This window comes from Ursus arctos, unplaced genomic scaffold (assembly GCF_023065955.2).
Source record: "Ursus arctos isolate Adak ecotype North America unplaced genomic scaffold, UrsArc2.0 scaffold_20, whole genome shotgun sequence".
NCBI classification, from domain to species: Eukaryota; Metazoa; Chordata; class Mammalia; order Carnivora; family Ursidae; genus Ursus; species Ursus arctos.
The window spans coordinates 21,766,967-21,786,834 of NW_026622875.1; the positions used below are offsets into that span (position 1 = coordinate 21,766,967).

At 48.1% G+C, this 19,868-nt stretch overlaps 1 protein-coding gene across 4 annotated transcripts in view; it reads right to left on the reverse strand.

The window, feature by feature from the left end:
* Window positions 1-3,946: 3,946 nt before the first annotated feature.
* Window positions 3,947-19,868, reverse strand: part of PXYLP1 (2-phosphoxylose phosphatase 1) — a 69,554-nt gene continuing 53,632 nt past the window's right edge. For all 4 annotated transcript variants that reach the window (XM_026497150.4, XM_044383449.3, XM_057315958.1 and 1 more), the window contains 2 exons: window positions 10,824-10,963; window positions 3,947-6,248 (listed from right to left, as the gene is read on the reverse strand). In XM_026497150.4, the coding sequence (XP_026352935.1) occupies window positions 5,308-6,248; window positions 10,824-10,963 (1,081 nt within the window). In that variant the 3' untranslated portion in view covers window positions 3,947-5,307. The remainder of the gene's footprint in view (window positions 6,249-10,823; window positions 10,964-19,868) is intronic.

Here is a 19,868-nt window from a genome sequence, read left to right on the forward strand (position 1 = left end):
GATGTAGTCATGAGGCCTTAGCTGACCCTGTGGGGAGCACTGAAGCTGGGTGGCCCTTCGGGGTTCTCCCCGGGGTTTTCAATCCCTGTCCTTGCCTTGTCATTGTATGTGGCTGTCCTGGGAAGGAGGCACTGCCAGCTCGCATACTCCCGGCCACTGGGGAGAGTGTCCTGAAGCTGGGGTCTGGATGGGGCAGCACCTACCACTTCAGTCCCAGTGGTGGCTTTGGGGGATGTGGTAGCTGCTGCGAGTCCTCTGCCCCATATCCACTCCTCCCTCCTTCCTTATTAACAGGTGTCTGATTGGAGACAGCAATGTGCCCCACAAAAATACTCACTTTCCTAGATTCCTTTGAAATGGAGGTGGGCCAAGGGATCCTGCTCTGGCCGGGGAGATGTAAACGGCAGTCTGGGTTCCTGATGACACGGTAGGGCCTCTGGAGAAAATGAAAGGCTTTGTTTGCTTAACCACTGTATTCATGTTTCTGTCACATGTAACCCAATAGTCCGAAATAGTTCTGACAGGCACCGTCACATCCTGCTTAAGAACATGGTCCTCCAAGTTCAGCGGACAGTAGCTTGGAGTCCCACCTCCGCTGCACCCTGGCTAGCTACGGGAGACCTCAGATGAGTCGCTCCGTCAGACTTAACCTGTCTCTCGGAAGTTGGAATGACGGTACTACCTGAGACGTGTGTCATGTCACACTGGGGTACCCAGCTTGTCCCAGCGTGCCTGGAACTTGCTCAGTTTTAGCAAGGGGAGTCCTGCATCCTGGGAAACTCGTCAGCCCCAGGCAAACCAGGACAGCTGACCTCCCTATTAAAACACATCTCCAAACTACCCTATCTCTTTTACAGATACGAGCCTGGGTCCTGAAGGCTAAAAATGATGTTTCATGCTCTCTCCTAATGGCTGAGTATAATACAGCATCACAGCCAAGATTAGTTTTACATTATATAAGTAGTTGTTTTCTTAACAAAAGCAGCAACCACAGATGGTCAGAGACACAGTTGGAATATTCTCCAATTCATTTAGATTTAAATTTATAACAGTTGTAACCCCACTATGTTTTTAGCACTCACTGATATTCACCAGCAAATATGGTATCTTGTAGGGCTGTTGGGAGGATCAAATTAGCCTAGGAAAAGCCTTTTCCATGGTGTGTTACATAGCACACACATAGTACATGCACATGGAACACTGGAAAGTTCGCCAGTGTCACATATGCTTAGGTTAGACTCTAGGCTTTGACTCTTCCTTTGGAAAAATGACTTCATCCCCTGCCTCACCGCCCCCAACTCCAGCCTCTTTCCTCATTTGTATTAGGGGTAATAGGAACTTCTTGAGAGAGTTGTTTAGATTGATAGAGAAATGCTTGTGGGGCTCCTCAAGGGAAGCATGAGCCCACGATGGTGCTGTTACTACTCACAATTACCCACAAGCCGGGGATCAGGCCACCCCCCTCATGCCCCCACCCCCACTGAGGGGCTCTGCAGCTCTGGGAGGAGCCAAGTTGACCTTTCAGAACACCTGCTCCTCGTCAAGGCCAGTCTCAGCTGGCAGATGGGCTTCAGAGGCCAGGAAAGCCTGACCAGACCCTCGGAATTCAGCTGGTTCCTCTTAAACAGAAGCTATTATTATTCATGAGATGGCCACAGGGCAGGCATGATACAGGGGTACAAGCCCAACATTTAGTTCAGTGGCCTTGAGCAGTGGGAGCTGAGTGGTGCCCAGGCCGGAACTCTGGCCACTTCCCAAGCCAGAGCTGCAATGTAAACCCGGGCTGTTCTCTGCTTTCTACTTGCAGCTGTGTTTAAACACACTGGACTGCGCCCACACTAGCCGGGCTGCTAAATCTGTTCAGAAGGCTTCCTGAAGATTCACAGAAATGGAAGCACGCATCCCTGCCTCTCCCGCATCAGTTTAGGAGTCCTAGAGAAAAGAATCACTCATATCTTTCAAAAGCCTAGTTCTGCTCTAGTTTCGAAGCCCCCCAAATAGGCTTAACAGCAGTATTAAGGTCTTCAATTCTGTTTATATGTGTGAGTGGAGAAATAATACTTTAGTATATTAATAAATATCTGTAGCTATATTGAAAAAGGGCTAATTACTCTGTTGGGCTACAGAATTAACACAGCCTGCTGGCTTCGGCTTGTTCTGTGTACCTCAAATCTGTGGCCCATTGTGTATCTTGGTTTTACGTTTCAATTTCATTCATTTTTAATGATATTTAAAGATTAATTTATTTGAGAGAGAGAGAGGGAGACAGAGTCTTAAGCAGACTCCACCCTAAGCTCGGAGCCTAACGCCGGGCTCGATCTCAAGATCCTAAAATCATGACCTGAGCCAAAACTGAGAGCCGGACACTTAACTGACTGTACCACCCAGGTGCCATTTTTTAAAAAAATTTTTTAATTAACAGAGAAGAGACAGAGTACAAGCAGAGGAGTGGCAGGCAGAGGGAGAGGGAAAAGCAGACTCCCCGCTGAGCAGAGAGCCCGACACGGAGCTCAATCCCAGGATCCTGGGATCACAACTTGAGCTGAAGGCAGACGCTTCACCAACTGCCACCCAGGCGTCCCCAGGTGCCATTTTAATGATATTTTAAAAACATGTGTTATGTATTCGTTAAGTATTATGCACTGGCTATAAGAAGAGCTACCTACCTACCTACCTACCTACCATCTATCTCAAGGTGAAAATATCTCCAAGACGTACTGTTAGGGGAAGCAAGTTAATGAGAAATATGTTTAAGACATATTGTTAAAGGAAACAAAATATAAAATAAATTTTAAGAGAAGCAAGTCACAGAACAATATATATAAAGTGGTCTTTTTGCTATTTAAAAATTACATGTATTTCTATATCTGCATGGAAAATGTCTGGAAGAATGTGTCAAACAGCTCACAGCGTTCTCTCTGGAGGTGGGAGTAGAGAACTTCACTTTTGAAGTTGTTTTCAGTATAGTCTGATTGTTTTCCAGTGTGCATGTATTAATTTTAATCATAAAAATAAAGCTGAATTTGCACATGTACACACCCACGCCTGCCATGAACTAAGCCACTAAGACCATTATCCAGAAACCAAGAACTAAATGTATTAATCTCAGCTCCGTGCTCAGTGTTTGTTTATGCAGCAAGAGGTCTCAGAATTTGTTACTGAGGAAGATACATGTTAATGATGTGCACACCTGATGTCTTGGGAGGCAAAACCTTTATCTATGCTTTTAATGTTGGCTCTTATCTAAAATATGTACCTTTACCAACAGATGTTTCAAACGGATTCTTTTTAAAGATTTTGAGAGAGTGGCCCCCCTCCCCACCAAAAGCAGGGGGAGGAGCAGGGGTATAGGGTGGGGGAGAGAATCTCACACAGAGTCCCTGCTGACCCTGGAACCTGAGTCTGATGCAGGGCTCAGTCTCACAACCCTGAGATCATGACCTGAGCCAAAATCAGGAGTCAGACACTTAATGGACTGAGCCACCCAGGCACCCCTGGAACTGATTTTTAAAATATCTTTTGATCTACTTTTAGTTTTAAATCTTCAAGCTGTCTTTAGCAGTTCTAATTGAGATATACTGCGAGTGGGAGCAAAAAACAACTGATTAGACTTTAAATACTCAAGAGACAACATGTGATTTTCAGCAATAAAAGGAGCAGTTAGGATAGATTTTAAACCAGTCCAAGGCCGCTAGCTGTGCATGTCCTCCCAGCCCACGGAGCCCGGATGCTGCTGTCACACAGGGAGCCTTGGCCCCTCCAGGCCCAGCACTGCTGTCCCTTTCTGCCACCTCTGCTGGGCCAGCATGGCCTGGCCTCCCTTTTCCACGCGTACTGTACGGTTTGCTAATTTAAATGTTTTTACTTATTAAAAAGAAATCTAAAATATTGGAACTTACTTGAAAAGAACTAGAGTGACGTGTAGGTACACACCATGGCTTGTATGTACAAGTATTCTTCAAAAATTTATTTATAGAAACAGACGTATCCAAAGGCAACATTAGACAAAAACAAAGAGAAAAGTTTGGAATGCCAACGACACCGGAGAACCTCACTTGCACTTTACATGTCTTCACATGGACCTAGCACCATTTTAGTTCAGAAACCACAGATTTAATTACAATTGCTAATATATAAAATATCTTATAAAGATTATTTAACTATCTAGTAACAAAGTTCTTCCAAAAACTTACTTAAAAATCAATTAGAATTTACCATTTGAAATTGATGAAAATGGTTTAAAAACTGATCCAATCCTACGGCTTGTCAAAGGGAATGAGCCATAATTAGTTTTATTGGAAGAAAATGCCTGAATTCAGCTCCTGGCTTCCTTCTAACCACCAAGCAGGTGCGGTAAGTTGAGTATTACCTAGGAATAAGAGCACATCTAAAACCGGTCTTAGAAAATATTTTCCTAGACTATAAAAATACTAAACGGAATACAAAAATTTCAGCCTATACAGCAAATAGACTACAGATAAATACTCAAAACATACTTAAAACTATCTTCTACCATAATCATCAAGAACATCAAGTATTATTCTAATAATTTTTCTATGATTCATTCTGATTCCGTGTTTGTTTCCCCTCAAGTTTTGTTGTAACACCAGCTACAGAGCAAATTGGGTGTTTCTCGCAGAAGTTCCTGGAGGCACCACTGAATAATTCTTTGTATTCAACTGGTTCTCAAAGTGCTGAAAGTGCAAACGTAGTAGAGCCTGTGCTTTGAGATCAGGGGTCAGCAACCTCGGGCCGTGAACGTGGCCACACTCATTTGTTTACACGTTGTCTGTGGTTGCTTTCGTGCCACAGGACTGTAGGTGGCCTCTGGGTCCCCAGAGTCTAAAATCTTCACTATCTGGCCCCGTACAGGAAAAATGTGCCAACCCCTATTTTAGCTAAACCACTTCAGGACATGTTTCGCTGAACAGGGACAAGGTAGAACTGTCCTGAACATTTTGGCTGAGGTTTGCTGGTTCCGTCACATAGTACCACGGCAGATCAAGACAATACCATGTGGATTGGCAACTCTGGGGACTGAAATACTTGTCTGGCATCGTAAGTGAAGTCAGGCTAGGATGAAAGTATTTTCCTCTCTGCGAACTGGCCGTGATGTACCAAGTAACTCATGTACCCGGTCACAGCAACGTACTTCCTGTTCAACCCAACCATCTACGTGCCTCAACGTGATTTCTAGCCCTTATAAATCAATAATCTTATACCCTTGGCAATGAACAGTACTAGAAGCAGACCCTTCCCATCCCTCTGTGTTGGCATAGATTCTATCAGCACTGCACTGCCTACCCGTTAGAATCCTTCCTTGTGACAAGCATCATAATAACTGGTACTACCGCTACTCCCCAGGGCCACAAACATGTCCTTTTTGACAAAGCGGACTAAGTTTTCAAGGGGGCACATAGGCTTGGAAGAATGCTTGTGGTGGTCCTGGCAAAAAGAGGTGTGGAATGTGACATCGACGCCATTATAAAGAATCCGGACAGAATGCTCACTGGGCTTTTCTCTGTCTTGCCAGAGCTCCAAGATCAACCTGGCTGCAAACCTTGGGAATCTGGCTTCCATAAGGCCCAAGGCACTGAGAAGGGGTGACAGAGTGACATCATGAGCAGAGTAGAGGGCAAAGACCTCCTCTTTCCTGCCCTCTGCGGCACGCTGCATCCGGCTGATGGTCTGGTTCAGGATGGGGTGGGCGCCCAGGAGGGCATAGCCCAGATAGAGCTTCTTCTCCCGCCTCTCTCTCTCGTCCTCTATCTGATGCGTCTTGATCACCTTGAAGTGCTCCATGTCAATACAGCCATTCCTGGTGCACGGGAAGCTGACGTTGTGGCAGAAGTGGCAGAGCATGGAGTCTATGGGGTTGGCAGCTCGAAGCTGCTTGGTGGGGACGTCCACGATCCTGGCCATGTCCTCATAGGTCCTCTCCAGCTGGCTGTTTTTCAAACGTAAGAGGTACTGCCGACGCTGCTCCTTTTCCAGATACTGGTTTCTTACGGGGCAAAAGCAGTTTCCGGAGCAGAACAGAGCACTTGGCTGGTGCCTAAAATGAATCTTCTTCCAGTCAAAATCTGGGAGAAAGCCATAAAGCAAGGCCAGCCCGCTTTGTAGTGTCCGGCTTTTCCCAGTGGTCTCCAAGTAAAGCTGGTCTGTGGACCAGTCACTCGGTAGGAGTTTGTGTTTCTTTAGATAGATGTCCCTCAGCAGCTGGCCATTCTGCAAATGCTGCACGACTCCTGAAACACAGGGACACAAACTGTCCTCACCACCAGCTCAGCAAAAGGACCAGCAAAGCGAGGCCGAGTCAGTGGCCAGCGCTGCAGTGCTTTCCATCAGTGCACGAGAATATAATCAAGACCGTTCCCCGGCGGGTGGAAGCTACAAGAATGGGTTTGCATGAACTCATGAGGGGAGCCCCGTGGGGCTATCCATGAAGGGATGAGCAGAGGAGGGGAGCACCAGGACCATCTGCTCAATCCCTCCCTTCTGGGAAGGGGCATTGTGACTGGGGGGCCTCAGAGGGCAGCAATCGCCCTCCTGGCAGATGTCTGTAATTGGCATGGGCTTAAGGAGAGCTCCCTCCCTCCTGCCCAGGGACACGGCATTCTTTAGTGTGCAGGGAGGGCCCATGGGAATCAGTCAGGTAAAGAGAAGAAGGTGCTTGCTGGCTGCTTAGTCCCCTCACTGTTGGGAGGTTCTCTCCTTCATCTCATTCTCCCTACTCTCCCAAGGGAAGGCTCACTGCCAACCTTGCAGGTACATTCTGCCTAATCCTCCCGGGCCATTACCGGCTCATCAAGGCCGTTCTGTCTGTGGAGATATGGAAAGATCTCTCAGACACCCAGACAGAATACCTGGGGAAAAAAAACCCAAAGTGCAGAACAGGACATTTATTATACTCCTTTTAAATAAAAATGAGGGGAAAATAAGAATGTGTATTTGCAGTTGTTTGTGTTTTGCATAAACTCTGGACAGATGCATAAGAAACCAATATCAATGGTTACCTGGGGAGATGGGGGCACAGAAACGGGGCAAATGGAACATGGAGAGGAGCAAGAATTTTAAATTTACCTGTCAACTAAAAGTTTAAAATGTTTTAGTTTTGAACTACCACAGTATGGTAACAAATTATCTTGAAGAAAAAAAGAAAAGAAGAGAAAAGAAAAAAAGGAAGGAAAGGAAAAGAAAAGAAAAGAAAAGAAAAGAAAAGAAAAGAAAAGAAAAGAAAAGAAAAGAAAAAGAAAAACCTTATCTTCAAGCAGGAGAAGACGATCCAAGATGAAAGCAAGCTCAGCCTCCAGGCACCAGGATGGAGGGGGATGGAATTTCAGTGACAAATCTGAATTCTTGGAGGGGCAACCACACACAGGCCCCACGACCAGTTCATGAGCAATGTCGCTTATTCAGATGCCCAAACGGTGTGAAAACCCAAGACAACTTGTGGCTGAGATGCGTGAGACAGAGGGCCCTGCACTGGCCCAGGAAGGGGAACAGCTCAGGAAAACATCACAAAGGACGTCTGTGTCCCACTCTGCAGGAAAAATATCGAGTGCACAGTTCCCTCAGAGATCTGGGCCAATACAGGTCTTAGGCATTTCCAAAATGGTTTGCAAAAAGAGGCAAACCATGAGTGACAAACATTGAGAGTCTGTGTCTGGCCCTAGTTCACCTCTGGGCCAGCCTTATATTCCTAGGCTGCAATATATTAAGGTTGACTGCTTCCCGTGTGCCAGGCCTTTCTCCTTTCATCCTCACAAAAACCCAATAAAGAAGGCATATTATTATTGTCCCCATTTTCTTTATTTTACAGCTGAGGAAACCGAGGCCCTGAGCCAATCACCGCTAAGAAGTGGCAGAGCTGGCACTCCAGCCCCCATCTGGGCTCAACCTTGCCCTCCTAGTCCCTGCTCCTGGCACCTTCACCCTGTCTTTTCAGGGAGAAATAGTCAGTTCTAGCCATTTAGGGCCTCTTAGCCTCTCCAAACACAGCCTGTATCTTCATGACCTTGGTCACGCCCTCCCCCTTTCTCTGCCTAGAGAAATCCCCACCCAGTGCCTGGCTCCCATACTGCCTGCTCTGTCGTCTTCCTTCTTCCTCCCCCAGGTCGGACCAAGAATTCCTTCCTGCTCTTGTTCCGCTGGATCTCCAGGACTCGAGCCTACCATCCGCTAGCACTGTGCAAGGCACTTGACACATGCTAATCTCACTCACCGCCGGCCTCGGGGGGACATCAGCAGTCCCGTCCCACAGGCCTGTCGGCTCCACGGCCTGCGCAGCTTGCAGTTCAGTGCGTTGCCTTCACGTGCCTTGTCCGCGGCAGCTGTGTGTGGGCTCCTTTAGGACAAGGCGGGGAGCATCTATTCATCCAGCCACTCCCTGCCCCCCTACGCCCAGCAGCTGTCAAGGCATCTTGAATAGAGTAGGCACTAATGATCGGTCTTACATAGTTACTGTGGGATGCCAAAAGTGTTTCGGTTATAAATGGTTATTCTAACAGCTATGCATTTTTAATGAAATTTAAAACAGAAGATAAAAGTGAGCATTAAAAGAGAATTAGGGAACAGGAGCAAACAGTACCGTGAAAATGATTTCTCGAGTAACGCTAATTTAGAAAACGATGTAGATAATAGAACAACTAAGAGAGGTGGAAATGAATGAGTGTCTCTAGAGTGTGAGGGCCACCTCCCCCCACCTGTTCTCAGGGAACAACCCCCGGATCCAGAGGCCCCCGCTGCTCAGTGCACAGTCACCCTGACCTCGGAGCCAGATGATGGACACTGACCCTGAAGGAACCCATCACATTTTCTCTCTCTCACTCTCTCAAGAATTTGGACTTGCAGTCATCTGTAGGTGTGGCTAGGACTGTCCCTCTGTGTGACAGACACAGAGCAAAACCACAGAGGCTGGGACAGACAGACTTCTTATTCCTAGTTCCAGTCTCTGGAAGCCTGGTCATACTCTTGCCCTCAGAGTCTGGAATCACCCTCTTTTGCTGGATTTGTTTCTGTTACTTGCAACCAGAGAGTCTAACCAATGGTTGGTTCTCAATAAACCTGGCTCTGTTCTCAGGGAAGGTTTGGGGGTTGAGCTGGCACAATAATACAGGAGGAACATTCCAGACCCCTACTGGGTGGGGGCCATGAAGCTAGACAGTCTCCCCAAGGAACTGTTCTCTGACCCACATAACTTTTGAGTGTACCACAAGATACTACCACATGTGAAAAACCTGTTTAAATACTTCAGCCTAGAATCTGTTTCTTTGTGTCATAAATACAAAGCCGTTTTTGCATACCATTAACATTCACTGATTGTTCCAGAAGTGCAACAGGAATTAAGGGACATCCGTATTTTATTTTGATCGGAATTTGTCAAAAAAAATCATGTCCCAAAACATGGTGTTAAGGGTCCCCAATATAATATCCCTCAGTCTGCATTTGTAATAGTCACAGTTGCCAATCTACCTTTAAGCGTAAACAACGGATTCTGTCATTCTGTCTCCTAGCGAGGGTGAACTCAAGTTCTTACACTGGGACACACAGCATGACATAATAAATTCACTTCCTTGTTTCTCCTTTATATTAGAGTTAGCGTACCTGATAGAACTGCTCTTCTTTAAAGTTTTGTATCTAGAAAGGTTATAACGATATTTGAATTTCACTTCAGGAGAGTTACGGGAGCACCACAAAATACCTGTTACAAAAAGGGGGTGCTTGGTGTGGTTGGATGCGAACTCCTGTTTTAAACGACTGCAGACCTTGTGCACATGCAGCTAATTACCAAAGCTTTTGACAAAACTCCTTATTCAAGGCTAGTCTTCCAATCCTCCTTCAGCTTAGCCCACTCTGTCACTATCGTTCTCCCCAACAATAATGGCTTCTAAAACATGGCCAAACTCTGCAGGGCCAACTATAGGACAGAGACCTTCCTTCCATCAGAGCTCAGGTCCTATGGTACTGGTGGGACAAGGAAATAACATGGCCGATAGGTCCTCCTGATTCTTCGAAAAAGGCTGGTGACCACACAAAGGTCCTCTGAGGTCCCAGACTGAAGTAGGAAGAAGCTAGAACTGGGGGGCTCCCAGTTCCTTCTCTTCCTAACAGAGGCAGCCCCACAGTTAACTCGCCAACCCGCCCTCACAGGGAACTGGCTGTGTAACGGAACGAACAGGGCTGCAGAGGGAAAGGTGGGCTTCTGTGAGGAACACAGCCAAACACACTCCGTGCTCACTGGGGATCTGCCATGTGTGTTTGCTCCCAAGATCTCGCACATGAAAACTTATCAGTCGTTTTCTCTGAAGTTTCTAAGAACGTGGGATTGGTTCCATAAATTACGGCCCAGCAATAGTGGGATGACATGCAGACACCAGAAATGATGCTGTCAACACATACTTGTCGATAGGGAAAGATGATGACAAGGTACTGTTAAATGAACAAGTGGGTTACGGAAGAGTGTGTTTAGTAAGTACCACTGCGTGTGCGTGTGTGCACGCACAGACACAAATGAAAAAAGAGGACTCACTTCTTCAGTGGATTGGGATTATGGGTGCTTCAAACTTTTCTTCCTTTCGCTTGACTGTCTTTCCTAACTTCTCTTCCATGGATATGTACTGCGCTTGCACTAAGAACAAGGGTTATTTTTCATTTTTAGAAATTCGATGTTTACTCAGATACCCTGGTGGACTCAGAGCTGCCTGAGGTGCTAGTCCTTAGTCATTCCTGGGAGCCACAGCGCCTTGCCCGGGAGAGTTTGCTCCAACGTATGCCACACGGAAGAGGGCGCAGGGGGAGTGAGCCGATGGCCGTCACAATACCTGTCTGCGTGAGCTCTCCCAGCTCACACAGTGGGTGACTGGGGTAAAGAGGCAGGGAGTGTAAGGGGCTTTCGAAAGAGGCTCCGGATCCTTTCGACATGTGACTCACGAAAGCTTCCAGTTTGGGGTGATACGGTTTCCTAAAGAGACAACACAGAGAATTAGTGGTCACTGTGCTCCAAAGCAGTCCGCACGGGTTTCAACTTCAGCCAGCAAGATCCCAGCGGTGTCACGCCCTGCTCACCCATGATAACACTACCGGCTCAATCACTTGGATTTTTTTTTTAAGATTTTATTTATTTATTTTGAGAGAGAGCGTGTGCGCAGGAGCAGGGGGAGGGACAGAGGGAGAAGAAGGAGAGAGGCAGACCCCAGCTGAGTGCAGAGCCCGACACTGACATCCCAATACCGGGCTGGATCTCAGGACCCCAAGGTCATGGCCTGAGCCAAAATCAAAAGTCAGATGCTTAACTGACTGAGCCACCCAGGCGCCCTTAGTTTACTCCCTTTGAAATTCCGATATCATTATTGCTTAACTACTGATGTTCCATGAGGCCAGCCCAGCCCCTAAGCTCTGCTGAAGCACCCATTATTCTGGGCACTGTGGGAGTCAGCTTTGCCCTCCACCTCCCAGATCCCCAACCTGCGCCCCTCCTGTTTCTGTCCTCAGGAGGCTGCCGACTCCCACCAGACAGTCATGCCCAGGCTGGGAGTCCTCCTTGACTTCTCCCTCCCCTGCTCCCATGCATGCCATCTGCTCCCCAATCCTGCAGATGTGTCCTCCTGGGGCTTCTCTGGCCCCTCTCCTGCATCCCTGCAGCCACTGGGTTCTGGCTCAGGCAGCTTTCGTCTGTAAGGCATGGGCTCCTCTTTGGCCTACCTGCGGCCTAATCTTCCCTTCTCCACAGCCCGAGAGTGACTTAAAAGCAAGGCCGGCTGTCCCGGCTCCTGTACACTGCCACCTTCCCCCAGGAGCCGTGCGTGGCCAAGCAGTCTGTCCTGGCCCCACCTCACTTTGAGGCTCAGGGCTCCCCACCCTCTCCATTCTAATGCTGGGCTCTGGCCGCACGTAACCAAGTGCCTTCTGTCCCCCCAACACACCTTGTTCTTTCATGTGTCCAAGACTTCCATGCGCCGCCCCTTCCTCCTAGCAAACCTCCTTCGGCTTTCACCTCAGTAATCCTTAACTGACCTCTGGAAAACCTCCTTTGACGAAAATTAACTGATTAAGATAACCAAGATCTCTATAGCTCCCTACAGTTCACTATGCATTTTGCACATACAGTATCTCCTTTTAGGTGGGGTGGTAATGAAGAGCTAAAAAACATCCCTTTTTTATAATACCTGACATTATTTTTATTTCTGCCATGAAGTACATAGGATAAATCAAGATTTAATTTATCTTTCTGGTTGCTAATATACACTTTCCCTGAATAATGAAATGACATAAATATATACACATTTTCTCCAAATAATGAGATGACCTATGAATATACACACCTTTTCTCTGAATATGAAATGGCTATGAATGCGTATACATTCTCCAGCCGAACGGAAGAGAACAGATAGGACGAGTTCCCAGCTAAGCTAAATCAGCATGAAAAGAAGCAAGGATTAATGGTTCTAATGGCAGACCTGTCCTGTCTAAAAGCCCAGTGAACTTCGGCTGCTAAAATGCTCTTATTATCTTTCAAAAACGTAAAGCTAAAAAAAGGGTCCATCTTTAAAAAAGTGTTTTACAATTACAGAATGCTCATCCCGACACAGTACAGTCTAATCATCCTGGACTGCTGCAGGGCACTGTGTCTCTCCATAAAAACAGAGGGTATGTTATTATTCCTGAGGCTAAAACACATACATATTTGCAAACTGGCGAATAAGATTTCCAGACTGACAATGAGGCTGCCAATACGAATCCATGTAAACAAAGGCATCAACAAGAGTCAAACGTTCTGCTCCAGGCCATTATTTCGGGTTGGTGATTTCTGAGGATCTGAGAAGGCTTTGCTGCCAATTCTAGGAATGTAATTTCACTACTGGAAGTGTTTGCTGAGCTGTCCCAGCTTTTCAGGGCATCTGACTGCTTAATGATATGCTAATATCTAACTATATAGATGAGAACTTGTTTTTGGTCTGAAAAGATGGTGATTCATGGAAGAAAAACTTCACTTACAGAAGAGATAGCAAATGGCTGGATCTTTTTAACAAGAAGAGGCCCGGGTAACCCGAGCCTCTGGGCCTGTCCTGTATCTAAATGACCAGGTCCCACCTGCTGAGTCCATGGCTCCACCCCTGTAGCCAAGAGGGTACCCGGCACGTGGCAGATACTCCAAAACACGTGTGAATGAACTCAACAGGGAAGTACCCCATCCTTAGATGCTTTACAAAAAGTCCAAGGCTCCCATAATCTATAGCAATGAATATGGCAAGTTCCTATACTGGTTTATTAAAATATTCAGATTTCAGTGGAAATATGAGTGAAACTGCTAATTATGACAGACTCTCTTTGAGTAAACTATAGTTAGGCTCCTCTGAACCCTCTTTCCAACTAGGCCTCAACCTTTGGACTTCCATATTCTTTGAACTTATGTCCGTCTTTGTATCGCTCGGTTTTAGCAAAAATCCTGCTGAGTTAGCCAGAATCTCCCACTCTTGATATCTGATCAAATTCCTCCTTCTAAAACAAAACAAAACAAAAAAAAACACAAACAAAACACTCCTCATCCCCCAGGTGGTATCCGCTCACGCTAGCCTGCCTTCACCAATCCCCTCACCCCTAAGGTCTCTTCTTGGTCATTTTCCATCCACTGACCTCCACCCTGCTCCTTGGCTATAAATTCCCACTGTCCATGTTGTATTTGGAATTGAGCCCAGTTCTACACTGAGATCTCTCTTCCCCTACTGCATTAGTTCCTGAATACAATCTGTTTTTACTACTACTAACTGCTGTCTGGCTCTGGTTTTCCTCTAACGGTTGTACACTAAAATCTATTCTCCTCTGGGGCACCTGGGTGGCTCAGTCGGTTAAGCATCTGACCCTTGATTTCGGCTCAGGTCATGATCTCAGGGTTGTGAGATGAGCCCCATGTTGGGCTGTATGCTCAGTGGGGCCCCAGTCTACGGACGATTCTCTCTCTCCCTCTGCCCCTCCCCCGACTTGTGTGTGCTTTCTCTCTCTCTCAAGTAAATAAATAAATCTTATTAAGAAAATCTATTCTCCTCTTCTTGGGAAACTGGTTAGATCCCATTTCTGAGGTCCCGGTGGTTAGGTACGGCCACACGGTATTCACTAACAGAATGGAAGGATGTATCCCACATCCGGGTTTAGGGTTTCAGATCATGGAGTACCCCTTCACATTCTTTTCCTTCCCGCTGGCCACTCGGTAGCCATAGCAGCAATCCAGGTTCAATCACGGAGACATCCGTAGGGGATGGGAGCCATGACCTGGAAGGAACCTGGGGCCCTAAATGGCCAAGTGGAGCCGCGTCATATGACCTGGATCACTTCTCTCAGACCTTCACACAAGACTAAGATAAACTTTGTTATTTGAGGCAATGTATTCTTCAGTCTCTTTGTACAAAAGGCTAGCCTTACTCTAACACAGAAATGATTATATCTGTCATGATGAATTTTTCTTCAGGAAAAACTCACGTCATTGCAGCCTCATTGGAAATCTGCTTTCCTATTGAAAATTGAAAGAATTAAAGGTGCTACTATCTGAAGCCTTCAAATTATTCACTTCCAGAGTTCTTTTTACATTTTTGTACGCATTGTTACATCTCTCTATGCCACAAAGTTTGACAAAGAGCCCCGAGGCTGGTCTACACACCCAGGAGACAATTCACTGTGCTTCTGCTACAACTGGAGCAATTACTGAGTCCTGCACAGAACATTAAAACAGAGAAGAGGCAGAATACCAGCGATACTATTATCAGAAAACACAATTCAGGGGCGCTTGGGTGGCTCAGTCTTTAAGCGTCTGCCTTCGGCTCAGGGCGTGATCCCGGTGTTCCGTGATCAAGCCCCATGTCAGGCTCCTCCGCTATGAGCCTGCTTCTTCCTCGCCCACTCCCCCTGCTTGTGTTCCCTCTCTCGCTGGCTGTCTCTCTGTCACATAAATAAATAAAATCTTTAAAAAAAAAAAAACACAATTCAAAAAAGCTTACGTGGCTGGGAACTGGAATGAGTTCATAGCACAGATTTTTTTCAATTTATGCAAAAGAATTTATTTTATATTATTAATGAAATGAAATTCTAAAAAGATCAGCTCAATATCCTTTTCTTGGTCTTTGGCTTTCTGGACCTCTGTGCACTACCTGAGGTGATTAATTGCCCCTTATCCTTTCTTAAAACTTTCCCCTTTCTTAGCTCTCCCAACATTGCCATTCTGTTTGCAAAGTCACTGTCTCCTCCTGGGATCCTCCTTTCTCTCCGTGCTACGTTCTAGCTTATGTTTGCCGGGACTCTGTTTTTAGCCTTCCCTCGCTCCGTAGGCGATACCAGTCACACCCACAGCATCAGCTGCCATTGACACGTGAACTCTCAAATGAACCTCTATCTCCTACAGGACAACATGCCTGAGCCCTACACCTACACGCGTACACTACCTTCCGAAATTATTACTTGAATGTCTGATGACAGCTCATACTTAGCACCGAGACCTGTCCTCATAACTTCCCTCCCCTTCCTCCCTTCTTCTGCACTTTCTATTTCAGGCAGGGGCACCACCACTAGCTAGACACCCAATCAGAAATTGGGGCACCATCCTCTCTGTGTCTCACTCCCGTCCAAGCTGTCAGCAAGTCCTAAAAACCCCACCTTGTGACCTTCTCTCCGATCCAAGCCTTCTCTCCAACTCCAATGCCAATTCCCTGAATTTCATCCTCTATCATTTATTCATTCAACAAATATTTAATTGTGTTCCTCCCCTGTGCCAGGCACCATGTTAGGCACCTGGGGCGCAGCAGCATTGAACACTGCCCTCGGGGAGCTTACATTCTAGCCTGGGAGAAAAGAAAACGTACAACGAACACTAGAAAGTGTGTGTGTGTGTGTGTGTGTGTGTGTGTGTGCATGCTTGCACATTAGAAGGTAACAGATGCTATGAAGCACTGACCTAGTGCTTCTAGTGTTCGTTGTACGTTTTCTTTTTCCCCCCAGGCTAGAATGTAAGTTCCCCGAGGGCAGTGTTCAATGCTGCTGCGCCCCAGGTGCCTAACATGGTGCCTGGCACATGGGAGGAACACGATTAAATATTTGTTGAATGAATAAATGATAGAGGCTGAAATTCAGGGAATTGGCATTGGAGTTGGAGAGAAGGCTTCGATCGAAGAGAAGGTCACAAGGTGGGGTTTTTAGGACCTGTTTCTCAAGAAGAGCAGGGAAAGGGGGACCCGGGAGACTTGGGCGGACAAAGTGCATGGTAACTGTAAGCGAAGCGTTCTGAGCAGTCTTACTGAGAAGGTGACATTTAAGCAAAGGCTTGGAGGAGGTGGGAGAAGCCGCCAGCCATAAAGCTGCTAGGGAAGAGCTGTCTGCAGAGGGGACACAGTCAGTGGGAAGGAGAGCTAGGGGCAGTGCGGCTGAAGGCAGAGAGTGAGGGAGAGGAGAGCCCCAGGGCAAGAGCAAGGGCAGGGCAAGGGGAGGAGGGAGAGTGCAGGAGGCCTTGCAGGTCAAGGACTTGGGCTGGGAGTCTGCAGGAAATCTTTCTTCTGGATCACAATCCCCATAGGAACGTACACATCACCTCCAGCCTCCAATCCATCCTCCGCATCACGGCAGCCAGAGACCATCATAAATTCATCCCTCCACTTCCCAGCTCCCTTGCCGCCTTCCTGCCTGGCATCCACAGTCCTCAGCTGGGTATTCAAAGCATCCGATAACCTAGTCCCTCCCCACCTCTCCACTCATGCTCCAGCCTGTGGGCTGAGCTGTCCACCTCCCCCAACCCTTGCACAGGTAGGTTTCACCGCCCCAGGTGCCATTTATCATCAGTTGCCACCTGACCTGTTCCTGCACACCCTTTAGGTCCCTTTGCCTCAGTGGCCTTCCCTGCCCTGCCATCCCGCCTCTCCCTCTGCCGCAGGCTGAGTCACGCTGCCCCCTTGTGGTTCATGCCCCCAAATATGGTTCCCAAACTAGTTGCACTTCTACTGTTTCTAATTCTTCCACTTCTTCTCTAATACTGCTGCCGCCACCATCAGTGCTGGCCACCAGATCTGTCTCTCAGAGGGGAGTGGGCCCCCTGGGGGCAGGGACAGCCTCTCTTCTGTGAATCTTTAGCAGCCCGCTCTCCCCATTCCTCCTCCTGTCCAGCCACATACGGTCTTACTGTTCTCCTACCTGCGCAACTCTTCCAGCCCCAGGCTTCCCTCTATCGGGAACACTCTTTCCCCCAGGTCTGCACAGGGCTGGCTCCTTCATTTTATTTAGCTGCCGGCCCACATGCCCCCTCCTGGTACGTGGGCCAGTCACGTGTCACAATACCTGACACATAATAGGTGTTTAAAAATAAAACGTATTGAATAAATACTGACTGAAGTGAATATGCTTTGCTTCCTTGGATGTAGGAAAGAGTACCTGATTCATACTCATGAATGTAAAACAAAAGCATTCAATAAACATGGCACACGTACAGCGAATAACCTTACTGCTGGCTAAACGCTGTCCTAGGAGAGTTAAAATCACACCTTGGTCATGAGGCACAGGGCACTCATGAAGAGGCAGCTTCCACTACAAAGACTCGGGAGAGCCATGGAACGAGTCACCGTGAAGGGAAACACCGGGGCCACCAACTTGCGTGGACATCCGCTCCTTCGTACTCAGCTCACGGCAAGCCTGCCTACTGGCCCAGATACGGCCGCTCGCTAGACTAGCGTAGCGGGCACACTCCAGGACCCACCACCTTCAAGAGGCCATAAAAATGAATGACTTGTGAAGCTGAACTAGTACCTGGAAAGGCAGCAGGCACAGCTGGTGACCCAGACCTCTGAGTCCAGGCGATTCAGACGCTGGGAGCCCTGCTCACTCTTACTCTCAAGTGTGCCTTTATAATAATAACAAGTCAACTTCATGTTTTTAAAGATGGATTAAATGACAGTAATTAATTAAACATGCATACTCCTCCCTCTTTCCACCAAGGACTTCAAGCAGCTCCCAAAGATACAGAATGTGCAATAAAATAGAAGGAGGTCAAAAGACCAAGGCCAGAGAAAATGAGGGTAGAGGCAGCCAGAGCAGCTGGTCCCCCCAGGAACTGTGCCTGTCGGATGGGAGCTCCAGAAACGGCCCTGTCAGAGGGTCCGGCCGTGGCTGTGATGGAATGAGGGGCCTTGGGACCTGGCCTGGTCTCGCGACCACGACCATGCACAGTAGGAAAGAGGCCGGGCCCAGCAAGCCTGCACGCCACAGTAGTAAGTGAAACGCCATCGCGTGCTGACCTCTCAGTATGAACAGCTCAGTGCTTCAGTCCATCCCCTTAGACTTCACAAGGCTGTGATCAGGGATGGACTACTGTCCCCAGGTCGCAGGACAGAGCACCGAGGCTCACAAAGGTGAAGGGATTTGCCGTCTATCAAAAAGGTTACAAAGGCCTCCGGGGATTCCATGGCAGAGGCTGAAATCTACCATGAGGCCTTTGATCGGTAATGATAACTTCCGATTCTCACTAAGGTCCTGAATTCACTCTGCAGCCAAGCTAGTCCAACAAATATTTCATGTCGGGCTTGGGCTGGGCACCAGTAAGAAAGCAGCTAGACCCACTGCCCTTGAGGAGTCAGTGTGTGGGAAGGGCAGAGACAATCATGCTGGAAGACACGCCGCAAAGCATGGAGGTGCACAGGGGAGGTACTGCGTGCTGGCGGCCAGCCGTGCCCAATGCGCACCTTCTCCAAGAACAGCCAGGGTAACCTCCAGAGCCTCGATGTGTTCAGGGACCCTGCAGCAACGGCTGACTGGTCTGGGGACAGACCCTGGTCTGAGCTGAGCCACTGAAATTCTCACGTCTGGGAATGTGAAGCCCAGCTAGAGAAAGGGGAGCAGAAGCCACGAGTCGCCAGGGCTAAAGCGTGGTATTGTCCACGGAGTCCTTGAGGCTGCCCCGCGTCTGGCCAGCTGAGAGGTCTTTTGGCCTATCCATTCCTGGACAGTTCAAAGGGCAGATACCCACAGTCTATGCCAGTGGAATAAAGCTACTTCTCTGAGCTGCCCTCCCTGTCCTCCTGCCTTCCCAGACACTCCAGACCATCCCCTGATCAAGACACCCAAGGGTTAATACCCAGCACGGCAGATGGCCTCTATCCTTGCCCTAATCCTAAGGCCAGTTCAGGTCTGGTCATTAAATATTTTGTTCTGAGACCCTTCCCGTACATTCCCCTTTTCAGTGGCAGTGCCCAATAGGACCAGAGAAGGTTTCCCAGAGGAGGCAGCATCTCAGGGGGAGTCTCTGAGGAGCTGTAGGAGTGGGTCACACGGGGATTGGGCGAGCAAGCTGAACAGCAGGGGCAAAGGCCTGGCAGGGTTGGCGGCCAGCGAGAGGTGGGCAGAGCAGGGGTAGAAAGCCCCAGCGGGAAGGCTGGCACAGAGGGCTAGAGACCAGAAGAAGAAAGCCAGTGTCTGCATGGCCCTCTGACAGGAGCTTTTCCAACCCATGGTACACTGGGACAGGCACCCAGGTTTGCTAAACAGAAAAGACCCAAGGACCCAGGCTGCAAGCTCCGTGGCCTCCAGGAGGAAAGGACAGAGCGCATGACAGCCTACAGTCAGGCACTATTTCAGGATGTGTTTGTAGCCAAGGGTTTACTTTCTCTTCTCCATAATCCTGGATGGTGAGAAGCCTGGAGACGCAAAGAGTTACCCTGAAAGCCCCTCCCTGGGGTTCACACCACCATCCACTAGAAGGAACAGGCCTGGCTGCAGGGAGGCAACCCATGGTTCCCCCAGACCGGCCCTACCCGGGGCAGGCTGGCATCCAGAAGCATTCCATACGCATGACGTCTTCCTCACTGAGCACTTCCCTCCGTCTCCTCCGCTCATTCAGTCAACCC